The 21,294-nt window shown below is 41.8% G+C and overlaps 1 protein-coding gene across 1 annotated transcript in view; it reads left to right on the top strand.

Annotated features, from left to right (window-relative positions):
• Positions 1-21,294, top strand: part of LOC105517476 (aldehyde oxidase 4-like) — a 73,281-nt gene that overhangs the window by 47,172 nt on the left and 4,815 nt on the right. The window contains 12 exon segments of the mRNA XM_011950013.1: positions 1,456-1,580; positions 5,481-5,614; positions 6,545-6,632; positions 6,950-7,036; positions 7,223-7,414; positions 8,396-8,623; positions 11,350-11,445; positions 12,870-12,998; positions 16,698-16,772; positions 18,304-18,356; positions 18,865-18,979; positions 19,164-19,229. Of these exon segments, the coding sequence (XP_011805403.1) occupies positions 1,456-1,580; positions 5,481-5,614; positions 6,545-6,632; positions 6,950-7,036; positions 7,223-7,414; positions 8,396-8,623; positions 11,350-11,445; positions 12,870-12,998; positions 16,698-16,772; positions 18,304-18,356; positions 18,865-18,979; positions 19,164-19,229 (1,388 nt within the window).

The raw sequence follows: 21,294 nt of genomic DNA, 5'->3' as shown, positions 1-21,294 counted from the left end.
CAACATGGCACAAGTATACATATGTAACAAACCTGCACGTTATGCACATGTACCCTAGAACTTAAAGTATAATAAAAATAAAAAAATAATAATAATATCAGCTAACACTTACCAAGTACTTATTGTGCCAGGTGCCATGTCTAAGCATTTTACATGTATTATATTATTTAATCCTTATAACAATCCTAAGAGATTAATATTATTATTAAACTTATTTTAAGCTACTATTTAACATGCAAGCAGGACAACTCTGAGAAGGAACATATCAGAAGCTTCATTTCTCAAAATGAGGAAACTGAGGCTTATAAAAGTTAGATAATTGGCTGAGGTCTCATGTTCAGTTATCAGTAGAACCAGGACTGGCTGATCCCAAGGCCCTAGCTCTTAAGCACCATGCTATATTTTTTTTAATTATTATTCTCACCCAGAGGGCAACAGATTGACAGAGTACCATTTGGAACCTTTGCCAATTGGGATTTCGGAAATTGTGAGAGTTCAGAATTTTGGCACAAGTAGGAAATTTGAAACGTGAAAGGAATTTTGGCAGGAATGACTAAGAGTCACACAGCATGCCAATATGGAGCAGTGTGGAGTCGTGGTTCACAGCATGAGTCAGTCAGGCTGCCTAGGTTTGAATCCCAGCTCTGCCACTTACTATCTGTGTCACCTTGGGCAGCTTACTTCACCTTTCCATGTCTCAGCTTCCCCATCTGGCAAGATGGGGGTAATGATACATACCTCATCAGATTGGTAGAAGGATTAAGTGAATTAATTGTCTATAAAGTGCTCAGCCTTAGAAAAATACCTAGTATATTGTCAACACCATCTGATTGTTAAGTAAATAAATTTGGGTTTAAAATATGCCACTTTCACATAAGGATTATTTTGAGCTAAAGGCAACTGAGAAGCAGCAGACACAGAAAAAAGTTATCTACTCACCTCCTATTGACCTAAAAGTAGGGCATAAATGTCCCTTTATGAAGATGTTTCCTGACCCCTGTCTTGTACCAGGATGAGAAGAACAAGAGACAACTCCAGACTCTTATCAGCCCAGAGATGGCCCTGAAATAAATCTGCATAACAAACCTTACTAAAATAACCCTATCCTCCATTAATTTCCCCTGTATATTTATCTCTCCACAATTTGCCATCCCCAGAAGCTCAAAACCCATTTCCTTTGTCTTCTCACTTCTCCACAAATGTATTGTCCTTTGTTAAAATAGTATATAAGCTTCTGGGTCTAACCACCTAATCACCTCATTGGGATTTTCCATTCATTTCTGTGACGCCCTCCCATATGCATATGAAAAAAAACTTTTTTCTGCTGTTAAAAAAAAAAAAAAAGTCCAGCTTTCCATAAGCTAAAGCAATTCACTCTTCATAAGCAAAACACCACCAAGAGCGCCCACGTTGGAACTTATGATTAAACATTGCCTTGTGTTTTGTGCTTTACAGGTGAAGTCCATGTGGAAGGACAGGAACATTTTTATATGGAAACATCGTCTATCCTGGCTCTCCCAAAAGAAGAAGATAAAGAAATGGTGTTACACCTTGGAACACAGTATCCAACCCATGTGCAGGTAACTGGAGGAGATATAGGCTTCACCCCTAAGCAGTTGTGTGATCTCCTGGAAGTCACTGGGCATCTACATCCTTTTCTGTAAATTGCAAAAGGTGATAAAGATCACTCCTGAGGTCCCTTTTGGCAGGGGGTATGTGACTCTGGGTTCCAATGAACAACATGTATGTCCCAAAGTCACCATTGCCACTTACTACTAACATTTCCTGAGTCACAATCAGTCAGCTACACAACAGCAGACATTTCCTTGAGAGTTACTAGGGCACTGGGTACCCACAGCCTGCCGTAGCCCAGAAGCTAAGGCAGTATCAAAAGCAGTCCCAGTAAAGGATTTGAGTAGACATTTCTCCAAAGAAGATATGTGAATGAAAAAGAAGCACATGAAAAAATGGTCAGCATCATTAGTCATTAAGGAAATGCAAATCAAAACCACAATGAAATACCATTTCCCACCCACTAGAATGTCTGTAATCAAAAAGACAGACGATAACAAGTGTTGGCAAGGATGTAGAGAAACTGGAACCTTCATACATTGCTGATGAGCATCAAAAATGGCACAGCCACTTTGAAAAGTAGTTCGGTGGTTTCTTAGGATGTTAAACATAGACTGAACATATAATTCAGCAATTCTGCAAGTAAATATCCACCCCAGATAAATGCAAAAACACTTACGAACAAATGTTCACAGCAGCATTACTCATAATAAACAAAAGTGTAAACAACCCAGTGTCCAGCTGATGAATGGAGAAACAAAATGTGGTATATCCATGCAGTGGAATATTATTTAGCCATAAAATGAATGGAGATTTTGTCTTGTAGGCTCCTATGTAAAGGAGGCTTTTCAACCTGAGAGCAGACTGAGGAGGTTGGTGATAGTGTCACCAGCACTTTTGTCGCTGGGTGCCTGGGCTGGGAGAAACCGCCCAAAGGAAGCACTATGATTTTGGCCACACAATTGTTGGATGAGTTAATGGGCTGGGACCAAAACCTCACCCCGGACAAGAAGCGCAGCAACATGTGGTGGGACCACAGAACATTTATAAATATTATCTCTGTGGTTTTTGTTCTGCAGAATTGTTCATATATACACATTCTGATCTTGGTCCATGTGAAGAAATTCATACTGCAAAGCTACAAAAACAGTCTGAGAAGAGTTCTCATTTTATGAAAGGTGGCTATGAGAGAGGTGTTTTTTGTTTGTTTGTTTGTTTTGCCATACTTACAGAGCTTACTCGCAAAAGTAGAATGTAGAACCAGAAGGAGGCCAGGCTCATTTGGCATTGTCTCAAATCCAGCAGTCTTCTGAGGCGGCTGGCCTAACAGGCAAAAATGAAGAAAAAATTCAAGTTCTAACAGACAACATTGATGTACTTCTGCAGAAGATTGAAGAATTAGGGTCTGAAGGAAGTGTAGAAACCCAGGGGATGATGAAATTAGTTGAACAATTAAAAGAAGAGAGAGAATTGCCTAGATCCACAACCTTGAAAATTGAAAGTTTTGCTGCACACACACACACACACACACACACACACACAAAATAAATAAATAAATAAAATGGAAGTTTGTGAAGTGTGTGGAGCCTTTTTGATAGTAGGAGATGACCAGTCCTGGGTAGATGACCGTTTGTTGGAAAAACAACACATGGGATATGCCAAAATTAAAACTACTATAGAAGAATCAAAAGAAAAGTTAAGAAAAAGGACTCAAGAACCTGATCATGATGAGCGTCTAAAAAAGGAGAAGCAAGAAAAGGAAGAGAAAAAGAACATGAGAAAGGAAGTGAAGGAGAAAGGAAAAGATGAAGGGAAGAAGAAAGAGAAAAAGAAAGGGCTTATGACAGAGAAAGAAGAAAGAGAAGGTGTTCATGAAACAGGCACTTGATATGGTTGGCTGTGTCCCCACCCAAATCTCACATTGAACTGTAATAATCTCCACGTGTCAAGGGTGGGGCCAGGTGGAGATAACTGAATCATGGGGACAGTTTACCCATACTGTTCCCATAGTAGTGAATAAGTGTCACAAGAGCTGATGGTTTTATAAATGGGAGTTCCCCTGTACAAACTCTCTTGCCTGCCGCCACGTAAGACATGACTTTGTTTTGCCTTTGCCTTCTGCCGTGATTGTGAGGCTCCCTCGCCATGTAAAACTGTGAGTCAAGTAAACTTTTTTCCTTTATAAATTACCCAGTCTCGGGTATGTCTTTATTCACAACGTGAGAACAGACTAATACAGCACTCAAGCCAAACTTCAGACTGAAGATGCAGCAGGTCTTGAGATCACAAAAGATCATGAAGCAGAGAAAGAAGGTGAAGCAGAAGTAGAAATCAATGAAGAAGCAGAAGCCATGAGCAGTCAGAAGGAAAACATAGATCTCAAAGTTGGGATCAAAGAAGATCAAAAAGCCAGAATTGAAAGTCATATAAGCACAGGACAAAAGTTGGGACAGAGAACAAGATAGAAAATCCAAGGAGAGGCCGGGCACCGTAGCTCACGCCTGTAATCCCAGCACTTTGGGAGGCCGAGACGGGCAGATCACGAGGTCAGGAGATCGAGACCATCCTGGTTAACACGGTGAAACCCCGTCTCTACTAAAAATACAAAAAAATTAGCCGGGCGAGGTGGCGGGCGCCTGTAGTCCCAGCTACTCGGGAGACTGAGGCAGGAGAATGGCGTGAACCCGGGAGGCGGAGCTTGCAGTGAGCTGAGATCCGGCCACCGCACTCCAGTCCGGGCGACAGAGCGAGACTCCGTCTCAAAAGAACAAAAAAGAAAAGAAAATCCAAGGAGAAAGAGAAGATCTGATGATTAATAAAAAGTAGTGTGAAGTCTGGTAGTCAAGAAAAACAGAGTGAAGACACAAACATTGAATCAAAGTAAAGCGATACTAAGAATGAGGTCAATGGGACCAGTGAAGACACTAAATCTGAATGTGACACTTGGTTCAATTAAAACCAATCTGATAAGGCCTTAGATCAGACAGAGTACTACTGTTCGAAGATTTTTGGAAGAATGCTGAAAATGGCATAAAGTGAAGATTGACATTTAACAAATGAGGTGAAAGAAAATTATAGTAGCATAGAAAAAGTATAAAGCTCAGTCAGTTTTTAAAATTGTTATTATTAAAAATTAATTCAGGACTGATGTAATCTACCAGTTTTCAGAACATATGTTAATAGTATATATGCCAATGAAAACTTAGGTCCTGTATCATATTTTTTTAAGACTTTTTAAGAAATTTTACTTAAACATGTGGCTTGCTCAGTGTTTAATTGCAAGTTTTCATTCTTGGACTTTGAAAACAGGATTAAACGTTAGTACTTGTGTGAATCAGACTAAGTGGGATTTCATTTTTACAACTCTGCTATACTTAGCCTTTGGATTTAGAAGTAAAAATAAAGTTTCCCTGACTTTCTGTTACAAAGTTGATTGTCTCTGTCATTGACAAATGTTAGTATTATTCTCCTTCTAATAAAGTTATTGACTCTGAACTAAAAAAAAAAAAAAAAAGGAATGGAGTACTGACACATGCTACAACATGGATGAAACTTGAAAATATTATGCTAAGAGAAAGAAGCCAGTCACAAAAGACCACGTAGTGTATGATTCCACTGACATGAAATGTCCATAATGGGCAAATCCATATAGACAGAAAGTAGATTAATGGTTGCCCAGTGCTGGGGGTTTGGGGAAGATGAGGAGCAAGTGCTTAATGGATACAAAATTTCTTTGCAGATGCTGAAACTGTTCTAAAATCAGATTATGGTGATGGTTACACAATTCTGCAAATATAAGTATTTGTTGAATTACTAGATTTCTTTTACTGGGCAGAGGGGAAATACAAGGATGAGAAAGTAAACTATTAAATTGCATTTACATAACTTTGGGAACTTACATCTTGCAGGAATATGTGGCTGCCGCACTGAATGTCCCAAGGAATAGAATCGCCTGCCGCATGAAAAGAACTGGAGGAGCATTTGGAGGGAAAGTGGCCAAGCCTGCTGTGTTAGGAGCTGTCAGTGCTGTGGCCGCCAACAAGTAAGAGTCACAGTGGCATCGTTAGCAGTCCAAATAACATTGATGCCATCTGCATTCTTTCAGCCCAGCACCCCAGCCTTCGTCTCAGCTTTCAACTCAGCTGAGGTTGGCCACGTGGAAGGAATGTCAAACCCCAGCCCCAAAAGAGACACAGTTTGTCATGAAATAAAGCAGGGGCTCTGCAACCACCTGAGAATGTTCACTTAGCCTCTGTGTCATCCAGCTGGAATACCCAAACACTGGAATAGCCACGACTTTTGTGAACCTTGTAACTACCAAAGTTCACTTATTCAAACTAACTTATCCCAGGCTACTTCTACAAACAGAAAAACCATGAACATCTTAGCTCATTGGCACTTTCCAACAATAGGAAAAACTGTCCTATAAATTGCAGGTTTGCAGGCACTGGGAACATTCCATCAGAAACCAGAGGAGTCCTCGATGGACATTTTATGAAAGGGGAGTCTGAATGCAAGGAAGGTTACGCTCGATGGAGTATTGGAGCTCAAACCTTTTAGCCTCAACATCCCCTTTAAGGTAAATATTTAAAATCGCAATTACGTTTGCACCAACCTAATATTTTAATGCTCTCTTAACTATCTTAAAGTGAAATTCACAACAATAAAACCTACTATACATAATTGCAAAACAATAATACAATTCCTTAGTATAATATAAAAAAGAAAGTAACTTATAACCAAATAATGTATCATTGCAATGTATAAGTTCTCAGACATGACTAAACCAGAATAATTATGATCTTTTTGAAGAATACTAATGCCCCACACACTTCCAAGGAGCTTGTCTAAAGAATGTTACTGCCCTCACTGACAACCAATAAGCTAGATTATCTCAAGTCCCCCTCCCCCATCACTATGTTTCTACAACTTTATGAAGCATCCAGTGTATTAACAGAGTCATTTCCTATAGGACTGGCCGTCCAATCCGGTTTATCTTAGAACGTGGTGACGACATGCTGATAACTGCTGGCCGCCACCCACTCCTCGGAAAATACAAAGTAGGTAAAAGCAAAAGTTAATCAAACTGCCTAAGACATTGTTCAGTGTTAACCAACCAATAGTAAAGACAATTACAACATCCCACACCACTTGAAAGAGATATTTAGACGTTGCCTAAAACCACCCAAAACTTTCTATTGGTATCATGTTCAGCTTGGGCACCATCCTTGATATTCCTCTGGTTCCTGTCACATCCAATCATGTATATAAGCTAAGCGTGCATTGACAATTGTGACAAGATGTGTTCGTGTACAGCATGATTTCATTGCACAGAAGGACTATTGAGAAAACTGCCTTACTTGCTATCACTTTGCAGATTGGATTCATGAACAACGGTGTGATAAAAGCTGCTGATGTCGAATACTACGTCAATGGCGGGTGCACTCCTGATGAGTCTGAGATGGTGAGAAACGTGCCTTTCCCATAGGTTACCAGTTGAGCTGTAGGTATTATACTTTATTTGCATAAAGATTTGTCTTACAAATCAGATAACTTCTGCCTGTGACAGGTTCAAATTAGATAAAATTCAGATAAGTGGTTTTGAATATCTGTCAGATGTGAGATTTCACTTTGTTTTGCTTCAACTCAGGTGGTGGAGTTCATTGTGCTGAAATCTGAAAATGCATACTATATTCCTAATTTCCGGTGCCGGGGTAGGGCTTGCAAAACAAATTTGCCATCCAACACAGCCTTTCGAGGATTTGGCTTTCCTCAGGGTACGGTGGTCGTCGAAGCTTACATAACTGCCGTGGCATCTCAATGCAACTTACCCCCTGAAGAGGTAATAAGTCATAACCCCCTAATAAAATGCTGAGATCACTGCTTCAATATATCTTAAATGCCTATATATGCTTTATGTCAACCCCTATGTGGATTCAAAAACAATAAAGCACATCATCTATGTATCAGTTAGATTTTGCTATGTGGTAAGTCACCACAAAACTTAAAAAACAACAGTATTTTTTCTGATTCTGTGGGTCAGCTGGGTAGCTCTTCTGGTCTGGGTGAGAGCAACTGGAGCTTCATGGTCTAAGGTAGCTTCACTGACATGTCTGGTGGTCATCACGCTGGTTCCTCTAGGATGCCTCAGTCGGGAAGGCACATCTACACGTCATAGTCTCTTACCCTCCAGTATGCCAGCCCAGATTCGTTCTTGTGGTGGTGGTCACAGAGCTGCCACGAACAGCAAGAATGTGGTAAGCCCTGGTGTACAAGTGCTTTTCAAATCTCTGTCCACCTCACATACTTACTGTCCCATTGGCTAGAGCAAGCCACGCTTTAGAATCAGTGTGAAGCCACCCAGGGGACAGAGAGCACAGAATGGTTACAGCCATTTGTGCAGATATTTTGCCACAATTCAAGGCTTTGGGGAGCTAATTTGAGAACAGTTAAGAATGAGGCAACATTGTGTGGGTGTAAAAGGATTTTGAATCAGGAGAATTTTGTCTCTCCACTGACAAACTTGTGACAGAGTTCACAATGGTTGGAACCTACTATTTCTCAGGGTGATTGTGATGTTAACTAGATAATACACTTAGTCTAGAGCCTGGTGCATATGGAATGCTCAAGAGTAGTTTATACTGTTTTTATTATTACTCTGATGTTTATACACGTACACTTGCACTTGCATATTTATAGCCATTAAAATAGTTTTCTTTCTTTAGAAAGACTTTCTGCATATCAGGCATATAACAAAAACACATACTGCACATGTGAAACAAGCTTCTATCCCTAAAATCCATTTTATTTTATCATCTTTCAGGTTAAAGAAATAAACATGTATAAGAGAATTAGCAAAACAGCCTTTAAGCAGACATTTAATCCAGAGCCATCACGAAGATGCTGGAAAGAATGTCTGGAGAAATCTTCATTCTATGCTGGGAAACTGGCTGCAGAGGAATTTAACAAAAAGAATTACTGGAAGAAGAGGGGACTTGCTATAGTCCCCATGAAATTTTCCATTGGGATCCCCACAGCTTACTACAATCAGGTGAGACTGGGAGAGATGTCTTCTCAGCAAAAGCTTTTTTCCAAATGACCTGCTGCCTGAGAAGATCAATCATGTGCAACAAGGGATGATCCCCTCTGGGGACAGACAAAAGAACTGGGGCAGTTTCCTTAGCAGGAAACAGAGTGGGTTTAGGCAAGCATTGGGGACCACAAGTGCCAGGGCAGACCTGGTGGGCACACTGAAAGCAATCAACAGTAAAGTCCAGCCCAGGGGTTCTGGGCTGGTATAGAAGGGCCCCAAACATGGGTATTGGCATATGGGGCCAAATTTCAAATCCATGAGAAAACTGGGAGTAACAAGAGGGTCGCTTTCTCTTTGCTAGTTCCTTAGTGAGTGCAGCAGGGTAATCTGAAGACAGTTTTCAAAACCACATGAGAACAGACAGAGCTACATGACTCATATGGAAACTTGGAGCTACTATAATGAGGCTCAGTGACTACCCAGCCTCCTTTTTAGTTTCACCATAACTAATTTGTTTCTGTGTCTGTGTGTGTGTGTGTGTGTGTGTGGTGTTCAGTGTCTGATTCTTTTATTATTTTTCTACTCCTGTTAATCTCTGAAATGTTCCCATAATCAAACCCACGCGAAGGAAAGAACACACAACCCCTTCACGGTGTGAATGAGGTATGCCCAAGCTGTCTCTTACCAAATTACTTCCTGTGCACACCTTTCCCCAGAGTCCGCTAACAAGGTAGGAAGCCAAACAAGGAGTGGGGGAAAGGCCATGAGCACTGCTCTCCCTGGAACAGGTGTTCATCTTTCCCCCAGGTAGTACTTCTCAAGCCAGAGTAACACTGAGACCTCCTTTAAGAAGAACCTTTTTGTGGACTCTCAAAAGTTGCTTAAATTATTTATGTTAATGTTCGTCAACTATATATAACCAAAAACCAAAGAATGAGCTTCTTTTGCTCCTGCCTTTATAAAACACAAGCAAATTTGCAAAATAAGTAAAAATAATCTATTAATGCCAGTAGCATTCAAAATAACATTAATGTAACGTGGTGAATGATGCTGCTTTTCTAAAACCAAATCCTCACTCACAAAAAGATAATGGCTCTGGGCCGGGCACGGTGGCTCACACCTGTAATCCCAGCACTTTGGGAGGCCGAGGCCGGTGGATCACAAGTTCAGGAGATCGAGACCATCCTGGCAAACACGGTGAAACCCTATCTCTACTAAAAATACAAAAAAAAAAATTAGCCGGGCGAGGTGGCGGGCGCCTGTAGTCCCAGCTACTCGGGAGGCTGAGGCAGGAGAATGGCGTGAACCTGGGAGGAGGCGGAGCTTGCAGTGAGCGGAGATCGTGCCACTGCACTCCAGCCTGGGCGACAGAGCAAGACTCCGTCTCAAAAAAAAAAATAAGATAATGGCTCTGGCTGCTGCTTCACAAGTCATCGTGAAGTTTTTAATTCTAAAAGTCTGTGGGTCGCTGTCTCACCTCTTGGCTCTAATATGCTCCATCAATTAAAGTAATCATACTTGGTGCTTATATAATTATCAACATAAAACTAGCATGGTATCTGAAAGCACATGGCAATACTCATTTATACAGGATCATCCACTACTCTTGTTAGATTGTCTTGGAGGTGAAAACACATAGTTTAAAAGTTCTTGTAGAGGACTTAATGATTCTGCAAATACAGTGTCATATTCTGGAGACTGGAAGAGATGAGTTCGTCGATATTTGAATGCTTGGGGGCAGGGGTACAGACATCAACAAGGAAGTAGGATCCTGGCTACGTGCATGAGCATATGATGGGGATTGCTCTAAAGAAAGATTCCAGCCACTTGCAGAACCACCCTACGTAGCCAGCCTCCTTCTTCCTGCCGTCTGATCCCTGGAGCCACATGCACATTCTATAGATTCTTCAATCAGAACCACCAGCCCCAGAGATGGACAACAGCAATTAGTTTGAAAGGCAGCATGGCATGGTCGCCAAGATCACTGGGCTCAAGTTAGGAGCTGTGGGCTCCAGTCCTGATTTTACCACAAATCAGACAGTTGAGTTTTACCAAGTCTTCCCCTCTCTAGGCTTCTATTCCCCATGTGCAAAGTAAAGAATTTGGACAAATCAGTGGATCCCAAATCTGGCCAATCATTAAGACCACCTGGGAGTTTTAAAAAAAAAATGGGTATTTGGAATTCACCTCCAAGCTGTCATTCCTGCCACCAAATTGGAATCTCCAGAATGGAACCCCAGCCATGTGATTCTAAAAGATCAGTGTTTGGAAACCATTAAAACACCTCAAGTTTCTTCCAGTTCCTCTAGTAGCAAGAAGAGGCTGTGCCTGTAAATGTACTCATGTGAGTTATATTTGCTTTAAAATTAATTTTCATACCCAAGGAGGGAAGAATTATAAAATGTTTGTGGGTTGGGGCTTTGGAGAGGCAGCTCCCAAGGCAACCACACAAGACCTCCAGTAGGCAGAAGACGGGAGTGATGGGCGATAAACACATTCATCTATCTACATTGATGGTTTTGAAGCCTTGCAAGAGGTTGTCTGTAGCCACTAATAATAGCATTCTTCTCCAGAATAATATAGTATTCTCTGGAATATTTTTAATGAAATAAAGATATTTAAATTGTAAAAGAAAAAATAAAAGATTGACTTAATGAAACAAGATTGTTCATCCAGCAACCTAGGCTACACTCACAACATTTGGCTGTATCAATTTCCAAACTGGTATAATTATTTCCCTCCAGGTGGCAGCTCTCGTTCACATCTATCTAGATGGCTCTGTCTTGGTGATTCATGGTGGCTGTGAACTGCGACAAGGCCTGTATACCAAAATGATTCAGGTGAGATCAGTATCTGTCTTCTCCAATATAGAAGAATATGCATGTTACATTCAACTTAACAGCTTTTTCTTGAGAAATGCCATCACACTAAATGCACAAGTCAATTGTAAGACTTCTGACTTTAGGAAGGCAAAAATGCAGGGGAGTGAGGGAAATAAGTGTTAGGATGAGGAAATTATTATTTTTTTAAGACAGGGTCTCACTCTGTTGCCCAGGCTGGAGTGAGTGCATTGGCACAATCACAGCTCACTGCAGCCTCAACCTCCTGGGCTCAAGCAATTCTCCCATCTCAGCCTCCTGAGTAGCTGGGACTACAGGTGTGCACTACCTATAGTGCACCCAGATAGTTTTTGTATTTTTTGTAGAGACAGGGTCTCACCATGTTACCTAGGTTTTGAACTCCTGAGCTCAAGTAGTCCACCCCCGTCTGCCTCCCAAAGTGCAGGGAATACAGACATGAGCCACCATACTCGGCCTAGAATTAAGGAAATATTTTCTATTGTTCTTCCTGCATACAACAGAATCAAGTCCACAGGTCTTCTGAAAAATGTGATTCCAGATTTCAAAGATAAGATACTTGTAAGCTTTCTGGCAACTGCTCAGAGCAATACTGTGTTCATCCAAATCCTCAATTAGAAGTGAATGCATTTAGTAGGATAAAAAATTACGCTCTTAGAATTAACAATCTACTTAGGAACATTACATGACTGGCCCTTATGTGTGCCAATTTAAGAAAATGTTTCAAATATGGTTGAAAGAGCAATAGATTACTGCATTCAGAAATGTGCCCTTTTTTTAAATATGAAATAAGAAATTTTCCCTTTTTTAAAATATGAAATAAGACATTTGATTAAAAACGTGCATGGGAAACAAAGCTTCACTCCCAAAGAGAGATAGAGAGAAGACATTTTCTTTAAGGAAAGAATATTATTTAATAGTATACTTGGAATTAGGAAATCACATAAACCCACAGGGCCTTCTTTGAATATATCTTGCTTCTTCACAACAAAACCCTTATGCCTCCAAAATGTCCCATGAAGGAAACATAATCTGTTAAATTATCTGTAAACCACAAGGAGAAGACGAAGGTGAAATATTAAGACAAGGGCCTCGAGCTTGCCTGCACCTGTCTTACTACACTAGATATCCCAGAGTGAACATCCTGACACATGGCTTCCATGAGAGTGGCATTAAAAGAAGGCATTGGTTGGCCACATGTCGCTGAAAAGGAATGTATTTTTAACAGTGCCATTTAAAGTCTTCTAGTGCACTAATCTACATATAAACTCAAGATACCAGCTAAAATGTTTGTCTCTATAGAAGAATAGCCAGGTTTATACTCAGTTCTAAAAAGACTGTAACTTTTAATTTGGGGGAGAGGCTTAAAGTCCATGCAATAAATGTTTTTCTTCTGATTCTGGCAGGTGGCTAGTCACGAACTCAATATCCCCCAGTCACACATACACCTATCTGAAACAAGCACAGTCACAGTGCCCAATGGCGTCCTCACATCGGAATCAATGGGGACAGACATCAATGGAAAGGCTGTGCAGGTGACTTTTCTTTCATTTCCCAGTAACTCAAAAACAGTGCTGGAAAAAACATTGTCCCATCCTTTCTTTTGTGGAAGATGAAACTGAGGCCAAGAAAGGTCAAGTTCTAGGACATTTGGCTAATGACTGACAGAGCCAAGGCTCCGCATCAGGTTTTCTGAGGCTCCCATTTAGTGCTCCTCCTGCCATGCTGAGCTGTTTTTATAGTTAATGTTCTGTTGCATGTGAAAACCTGCACCTTCAGCAACCTCCCTTCATCTTATCTGAGACTCTCTATCTTCTCTCACCGCAGCATACCAGAGCAATGCAGGGTTATCCCATCCTGGTTCCACAAAGGGCCCAGGCCAGTCATTAACCTCTCTAGGTATCTGTTTCCTCTTTTGCAAAACTGGAGATATGAACACCACCCACCTCATAGAATTGCTGGGCGGATTACAGGGATTATAGAGTAAAGCCACCACCACTACCTTCCTCTCCACTAGAAAACTATTGATTGGCCATTAGTCACCCATAGAGACCATCTCCACAAAATGACAAGCACCTGGATGAAAAGAGAAGCTTTGAGCCTATGAAATATATTCATATATCATATGAACCATGGCTTCCCAAAGTATGCTCCTTGGGATAGTGGTCCCATGAAATGCTTGGTGGAAAAAACAAAGAATTCTACAGTCGACAGATTTGGAAAATGTTGCATGCTGACTGCATCCCACTCATAGAGGCTTCTAAGGCATATTGCACTTTTTTTTTTTTTTTTTTTTTGAGATGGAGTCTCGTTCTGTTGCCCAGGCTAGAGCGCAGTGGTGCAATCTCAGCTCACTGCAGACTTCACCCCTCAGGTTCAAGCGATTCTCCTGCCCCAGCCTCCCAAGTAGCTGGGATTACAGGCACTTGCCACCAGGCGTGGCTAATTTTTGTATTTTTAGTAGAGATGGGGGTTTCACCATGTTGGCCAGGCTGGTCTCAAACTCATGACCTCAGGTGATCCACCCGCCTTGGCCTCCCAAAGTGCTGGGATTACAGGCATGAGCCACCACTAAGGCATATTGCATATTAAAGGTTCTGAGAAGTTTTGCAGTAGAGAAACCTGCTCAAGGAAAATGCTCTGGAAAACTCAAATTTTGATAAAACCATGTAAATGACTGAGTCCATTTTTTCACCTTTCATCCAAATGTTAATTGCCTTGCAAGCACACGATGCAAAGAGACACCCAATGAACAACTAGCTATGATCTCAGGCATGGTAAGCCAGGGACACCCAAAAAAATGAGGAAACAAAAATATTTTTTGAAAATTTTCCATATTTGATGATGATTTTTGATGAGTCATCATATGAAAGTCATAAATTTGTGTGACTTCACAATTATTTTATTAATTCAGCATGGGTTTAACAAACATTTACTGAGGCTTACCAGGTGTCAGATCCTGTTCTAAGCACTAGGGGTGTAGCAATAAATGAAACAGGACAAAATCCAAAGAGCCCAGGCTCACATTCTGGCAGACAGTAAATAAATGTATGAAACTGTTACTGTGAAGAGTGCCATGTGCCGCTCCAAGGCACGCTGCAGGAAACAGCTTCACGCCTTCTCCTCCCAAGGTTGGTTCAAGTTCCCTCTGTGGGCTTCCCCTTTCTTTCCCCGGAATAAAATCTACCTAGAGCTTTCTATTTACTTTAAGATCATTAAAACTCCACGGGTCACTTTTATTCACAGAAATAACCTCATTTCAATAATTAAAACATCTAGTCCAAAATTCCAAAATGTACTTCAAATTGCAGTGTCTCTGCTACCTCCCATCAGGGTCTGCAGGTAGAAAGGGGGTGGAGGTGGCTTCTCCCCAACTCCCTCTCTGTATTTTTTGCACTCCCCTCCAGCTTCTTAACCTACTTTTCAGACCCCTGTAGAGTCAGAGGAGAGAAGGGCATAGAGGTAAAAAGCAGAAAAGACCTCACTTGGCTGGCGTCAGTGTAATCTGGCCATGTTACATCTGATGCCTTCTGAGAGTCCCACCCAGGTGTCTTGGGCATGGGCAGGGCCTCTCCTCTGGCTTTAGCCTCTTGCGCCCTGCCCCAGCTCCACCTGAGCGCCAAGTCCCCTCCAGTCTCTTTCTATTGAGGCACTTCACCCTTTGCAGGAAGGCCTTATAGATGAGTTCCTTTTCAAACCTGGAGATTAGAGGTCAGAGGAGCTGGAGGGAGGGACCAGGTTGTAGGGCCCAGGAGGGAGTTATTGCTTAATGGTTTTAGAGTTTCTTTTGGGGTTGATAAGAAAGTATTAGAAACAGATAGTGGTGATGGTTGCATCAAAAAAAAAAATGCATGTAAGAATAAGGTTGTTTTTACAATGGATACAGTTCAAATTACGACATGAAAAATTCTTTTAGGACTATGTGAACATTGCCAAGCCACCTTTGAAACAAAGTAAAATTCTTCATCTGGAGTCCAAAAATGTAGATGTAGGAAAACTCTAAAGGGAACAGAAGCCTTTCCGTACACTGGCTTCCATCTGGCTTGGGCAGAAACGCACCCAGCAGATTGAGAGAGTGCTCCTTGGAATGCAAAGGGTGAAGATTGGTCCTCTGCGTGTCCTTCAGACAGCCTGCAGCTCCTCGGTGGGCTTGCATGGTGGGTTGATTATGAAGAGCTTTCAAGGCTCACCAAGACTCACAGCAACCCAAGTTTCTAGATTTTTTTCAGCCAACAATCACATCAGATTTTCAGAAGAAACATACAGCAGAAGCTGAGGGGGTTTTTTTTGGTTTGTTGTTGTTGTTATTTTTGGTTCTTTTTTTGAGATGGGGTCTCATTCTGAGGCTGAGATGAATGAGTAAAAGCAGAGATCTGAATGGATTTATATTGGAATTACAAGTGGAAGCCATGCTGGGGTTCACAGACCCTCAGGAGTCAGCAGGTATAATCTCAGGAATCCAAGGTTTTACTTCAATAATTTTTATGTTCGTTTTAAGGATAAACTTTTAAAACTTAAAGTAAGTACAGGTATATTTCGTATCATCCAAATGACTGCTTTATAACTGAATATTGCTGTGAGATCTCTGTCCGCATTTGGGACCAAGAGTATGCTTTGTGCCAAAGCAACAAGAGCAGAGATGGACTTCATATGTGAATGATGTTTTCTTGCCCCGTGGAGAGCGGACGATGGCAAGAAATAAAATGCAAATGAATATAGGGGTGATTTCGGTAAGAAGAGTGGGGAGAAAATCGATCCATCCACTAGCACATAATAGGCATGTCAAACTCCAAAGTACCTGTGCCACAGCAGTCAATACTTTTTCCATATTCCAAGCAGCAATTTAGCTCCAGAAAACATCATCGATCAACTAAATTAATGTTGTTATTTTGAGTTTCATTGGCGTGTAGATGGGTATGCACACTCTGTGATTATGTTTTTGTTTTCTAGTTATAAAAGAGCTACAACTCTAAGGAGACTCTACCCAGCTTCATGTTAGCATATATTACAACATTATAATAAAAATAATTTTAAATCAACACTGCGGTATTCACAGAATGTGTTTTCCTTTGAAGAGATTCCATGTGTTACTTAAGTTTAGGAAACCCTGCCTAGATGACTAGGAAGCAGGTTCACCAAACTGATGGTCTGCATTTGAATCAATTTAAAGAGTTAACATCTTGCTATTCCTTGTGCCTTTTATTTCTGACATTATTTCAAATGTTTATTTTTAGAATGCCTGCCAAACTCTTATGGCCCGTCTTCATCCCATCATCAGGAAAAACCGTAAAGGAAAATGGGAGGATTGGGTGAGTTCTCTACATTATCCCTTTCCAGAAAGGCAACTACATCCAGATAGGAAACAGTCCTAGACGCATGGGCTGATGGGTGGTGCCCCTTCAAGAAACAAAGCATGTACTGGCATTTAGTTCTATTTTTTCAAAAGGGTAAAAGAGATGACTGTATACATTGAAACCTGGCTTTATTTCAGAGCCTCGTTTCTCACTAAGCATAAGAGCAGGATGGGCTCTAAAGTAAGGCACACCTAGGGCTGCTGTCCCTGTTTCGTCACCACTAGCCTATGGGGCAAGTCACTTACCCCATCTGAGTCTGTTTGGCTGCTGTAAAAAAAAAAAAAAAAAAACGCAATGCTGTAGACTGGGTGGCTTATAAACAACAGAGATTCATTTCTCACAGTTCTGGAGGCTGGGAAGTCCAAGATCAAGGCCTCTGCAGATTTGGTGTCTGGTGAGGGCTCGTTCCCTGGTCCACAGACGGGGCTTTCTTGCTGTGTTTTCACAGGATGGAGGGGCAAGGTAGCTCTCTAGGGCCTCTTTGATGAAGTCACTAACTCAACTCATTCATTAGGGCTCTGCCCTCCTGACCTAATCACCTCCCAAAGACCCCACCTCTCAATACCATCACCCTGGGGGACTGAGATGCCAACATAAGAATTTTGAGCAAACACAAACATTCAGACCATAGCCTCAGGATCGTGGAGTTTTCTTACCTGTACAATGAAGATAATAGTCGTCCTAAGATCAAAGGATTATTGAATTTCTAATAATAATAGTTATTATTACCATCTTGATTATTATTCCCCACTCCTGTACAGTTTACTCCAGCAGGAAAACTGACATAATTGTATATTGAGACAGCCAAATTATTTGGGAACAAAGCAGGGTAAAAATGCCTATGTACATACCTATATAGAAGTACCTAAATATAGCCTAGCCCTCTCCTAATTTAAAGAGCCAAAAAGTGGCTGGTCACAGTGACTCACACTTATAATTCCAGCACTTTGGGAGGCTGAGGCGGGTGGATCATTTGAGGTCAGGAATTCAAGACCAGCCTGGCCAACATGGTGAAACACCATCTCTACTAAAAATACAAAAATTAGCCAGGTAGTAGTGGCACGTGCCTGTAGTCCCAGCTACTCGGGAGACTGAGGGAGGAGAATCCCTTGAGCCTGGGAGGTGGAGGTTGTGGTGAGCCAAGATCCGGCCGCTGCACTCCAGTCTGGGAGACAGCGAGACCCTGTCTCAAAAAATTTTAAAAATTTAAAAATCAAAAAAAAAATGCAAAAAGTGTGAAAAATAACAAACTTTACACCGTGCAGCATCCCTACAAAACACAGAGTCCCAGAGTACAGCTAGCAGCTGCCCTTAAGAGCCTCCCTTGAAAAGCATGACCTGTAGCTTGTACCCAGGCCTAAGTCTCGCTGCAGGGAAGTGTGGGTGCAGACCTTGGGACAAACAAGAGAGGGCAAGCCCAGCATGGAAGGCATTTCCATTACTTTCCCCAAATTTATATTTTTTTGTAACTCATCATCTCTTTCAGATTGCAAAAGCCTTTGAAGAATCCATCAGTCTCTCAGTTACTGGATATTTCAGGTAAAGGGCATTTTTACTTTGGTTTAAACTACACTTGGGCAGGGGTGATGCACACTCATCAGTCTGGACAGATGTCCAGATAGTGCCGGAGCTCTGCTGTGCCCAGTGTTAACCCCTTAGTCATGGGATCGTGGAGGGTAGGGAAGGAGATCTGGGGGAGGGCCAGGGGCTGGGGACTATTCAGAGGCAGCAGCTGTTCAGCAGCCCAGAGGGACACCATAGCTGTCTCTACATGCCCTGGCCCATCCCAGGAACTGTGCACTGGAGGGCAGGGGTCCAATACCAGCTGGTCTTCTCCCCGTGTCTTCGGTGGAGCCTTGCGGCCCTGACCTCCTGATCCTTGCAGGAGAAGGTGGGGAGGCCTCCAGCCACTGGGTACAGACGCTGCCTGGAGCCCCTGTGGGTCAGCCCTTCTGCTCTGCTCATCTCCAAGATTTCGCACCTTGGGGTGATCCAACCACGAGTGGGGAAAGTGCCTCTTCTCCTCACTCCTGATTTCTCTTCTCAGAGGCTACCAGACAAATATGGACTGGGAGAAGGGGGAGGGTAATGCTTACCCGTATTATGTTTATGGAGCAGCCTGTTCTGAGGTTGAAGTCGACTGTCTCACGGGGGCTCATGAGGCAAAGACTGATGTTTCTATTCCACCATCTTCAGTGTAAACACTAACACTGTAAAGAATAACCAATGTGGTAAATAACGATAAACTTGATCCTCCCAATGAAAAAGTAGGGACAGGTATATGATTTTAGTAAACATCTATTTTAAACAAGTAATATTTTCCATTATCTATTTTCTCTGGCACAGCTTCTTAGGACTGACATCTTCATGGATGCCGCTTTCAGCATAAACCCAGCCCTGGATATTGGACAGGTGTGTGATTCCAGAACCACCCCACAGGGACTTTTGCTCAATCCCATTTAGCAGCTATTCATTCAGAATGCTATTTTCCAACATGCTCTAAACCTTTTTAGGGGGATGGAGTCTCACTCTGTCACCCAGGCTGGAGTGCAGTAGCACAATCTCAGCTCACTGCAACCTCAGCCTCCCGGGTTCAAGTGATTCTCCTGCCTCAGCTTCCTGAGTAGCTAGGATTGCAGGTGTCCACCACCATACCTAGCTAATTTTTGTGTATTTAGTAGAGACGGGGGTCTCACTATGTTGGCCAGGCTGGTCTTGAACTCCTAGCCTCAAGCAGTCCTTCCACCTCGGCCTCCCAAAGTGCTGGGATTACAGGCATGAGCCACCGCACCCCGCCATGCTCTAAACCTTGTTCGTATCGAGTGCAAGTATTCTGTAATACATATTGTATGTTATCCACATACATACACACACATAGATAAAATACTGAAAGTAAATTCAAGAAAAAGTTATGGGTTTACCTACATGGCAGGAATATGTATGATTTATTCTGCTTTATGATTCTCTGTGTTTTCTAAATTTTCTTCAGTTAGCATTGATATGTTCATAATTAGAACATTACATCGATAAAATAAAGTTACATTAGTGTTCATATTAGTATTGAGTTTAAACAGACTATACAACTTACAGAAATTTAAGAAAAAAAGAAATGTTTAAACACAATTTCCCCCGCTTGCTGAATTTAATTCTGATTTTTATCTTGCAAATAAATAAAATTAACTCACTCAAAGTCTTTTTAAACTTGGCGTTGAAACTTTCCCAGCTATTGGCATAGCCTTGCTTTTTTCTAGCCCTGTTACTCAAAGTGGAGCCAACAGACCAGCTGCACTGGCTCATCCTAGACCTACTAACCAGCTCCCAGGTGAGGTCAAGACAGCTGGTCTACAGTCTGCACCTGAGTAGCAATTGGGAGCACTTGAATAGCCTGGCGTCAAACTCTGACATACGGTGCTTTCATCTGCCAGCAGCTCCTCACCATCCTAGGTCCTAAGAGACTGGTTTACCTTGCTAGCTGGGCTGATGGGCTTTACAAGGACAATTTGATTGGTCCCCCAGTGTTTCTCAAAATATGGCCCTTAGACACTGCAACAGAAGCGTCTGTAATGCTTATTGGAAACACGAATTCCTGGGCCCACCCCAGGCCCAGACGTACTCCATCATAACTGTGCCAGGCTGTTATGGCCTAGCACAATTTTGTTAGGTAAAAATCGCTCTTAAGCCTGTAAGTTTGAGAACTACTGCTAGCCCCAGGCCCTACCTCCTCTCCCCATTTCTCTTCCCCTCCTCCCAGCTAATTCCTGCCTTGTTATTGCTTAAGCAAAGGCAAAAAGGAAGATGATCAGGAAACCTCACATTTGCCCCATCAGAAAAGGAAAGAAAACCAGAAGTATGTTAGGCTGAATCTCTTGGGCTTTGATCTATTCCTTTAGAGACACACATTGTTATTTCTAAATTTAGCATTTAAATTTACTTACCTTATTCCTACATTTTGTGTTTTAATAAAATGGAAACTTTAACTTTCCAATTTGTGAACTCTCCAATTTTTTTAAAAGGTCACTTTAAAAGCAACCTTTTTCCTGGAGCATAAATGTATGTAAATAGAGCTCATTATGGCTTTTAATAAATATAGTTATTTCTTCCAATCTACTCTGTTTAGCATGATCTACTCTTCTTAGTAACATAAAGAAAAGTCAGCTGGGCACAGTGGCTCACACCTATAATCCCAGCATTTTGGGAGGCTAATGTAAGTGGATCACCTGAGGTCAGGAATTTGAGACCAGCCCGGTCAACACATAGTGAAACCCCATCTCTACTGAAAAAAATAAAAAAATTAGCTAGACGTGGTGGCACACACCTGTAGTCTCAGTTGCTTGGGAAGCTGAGCAGGAGAATCACTTGAACCTGGGAGGCGGCGGTTGCAATAAGCCAAGATCGAACCATTGCACTCCAGCCTGGGTGACAGAACAAGACTCCATCTCAAGAAAGGAAGGAAGGAAGGAAGGGAAGGGAACGGAAG

The sequence above is a fragment of the Colobus angolensis genome, unplaced genomic scaffold (genome assembly GCF_000951035.1).
Source record: "Colobus angolensis palliatus isolate OR3802 unplaced genomic scaffold, Cang.pa_1.0 Scaffold30, whole genome shotgun sequence".
In the NCBI taxonomy this organism is placed as follows: domain Eukaryota; kingdom Metazoa; phylum Chordata; class Mammalia; order Primates; family Cercopithecidae; genus Colobus; species Colobus angolensis.
Note: the sequence above shows the minus strand (reverse complement) of the source record. Positions and strands in the feature narration are given on the sequence as shown.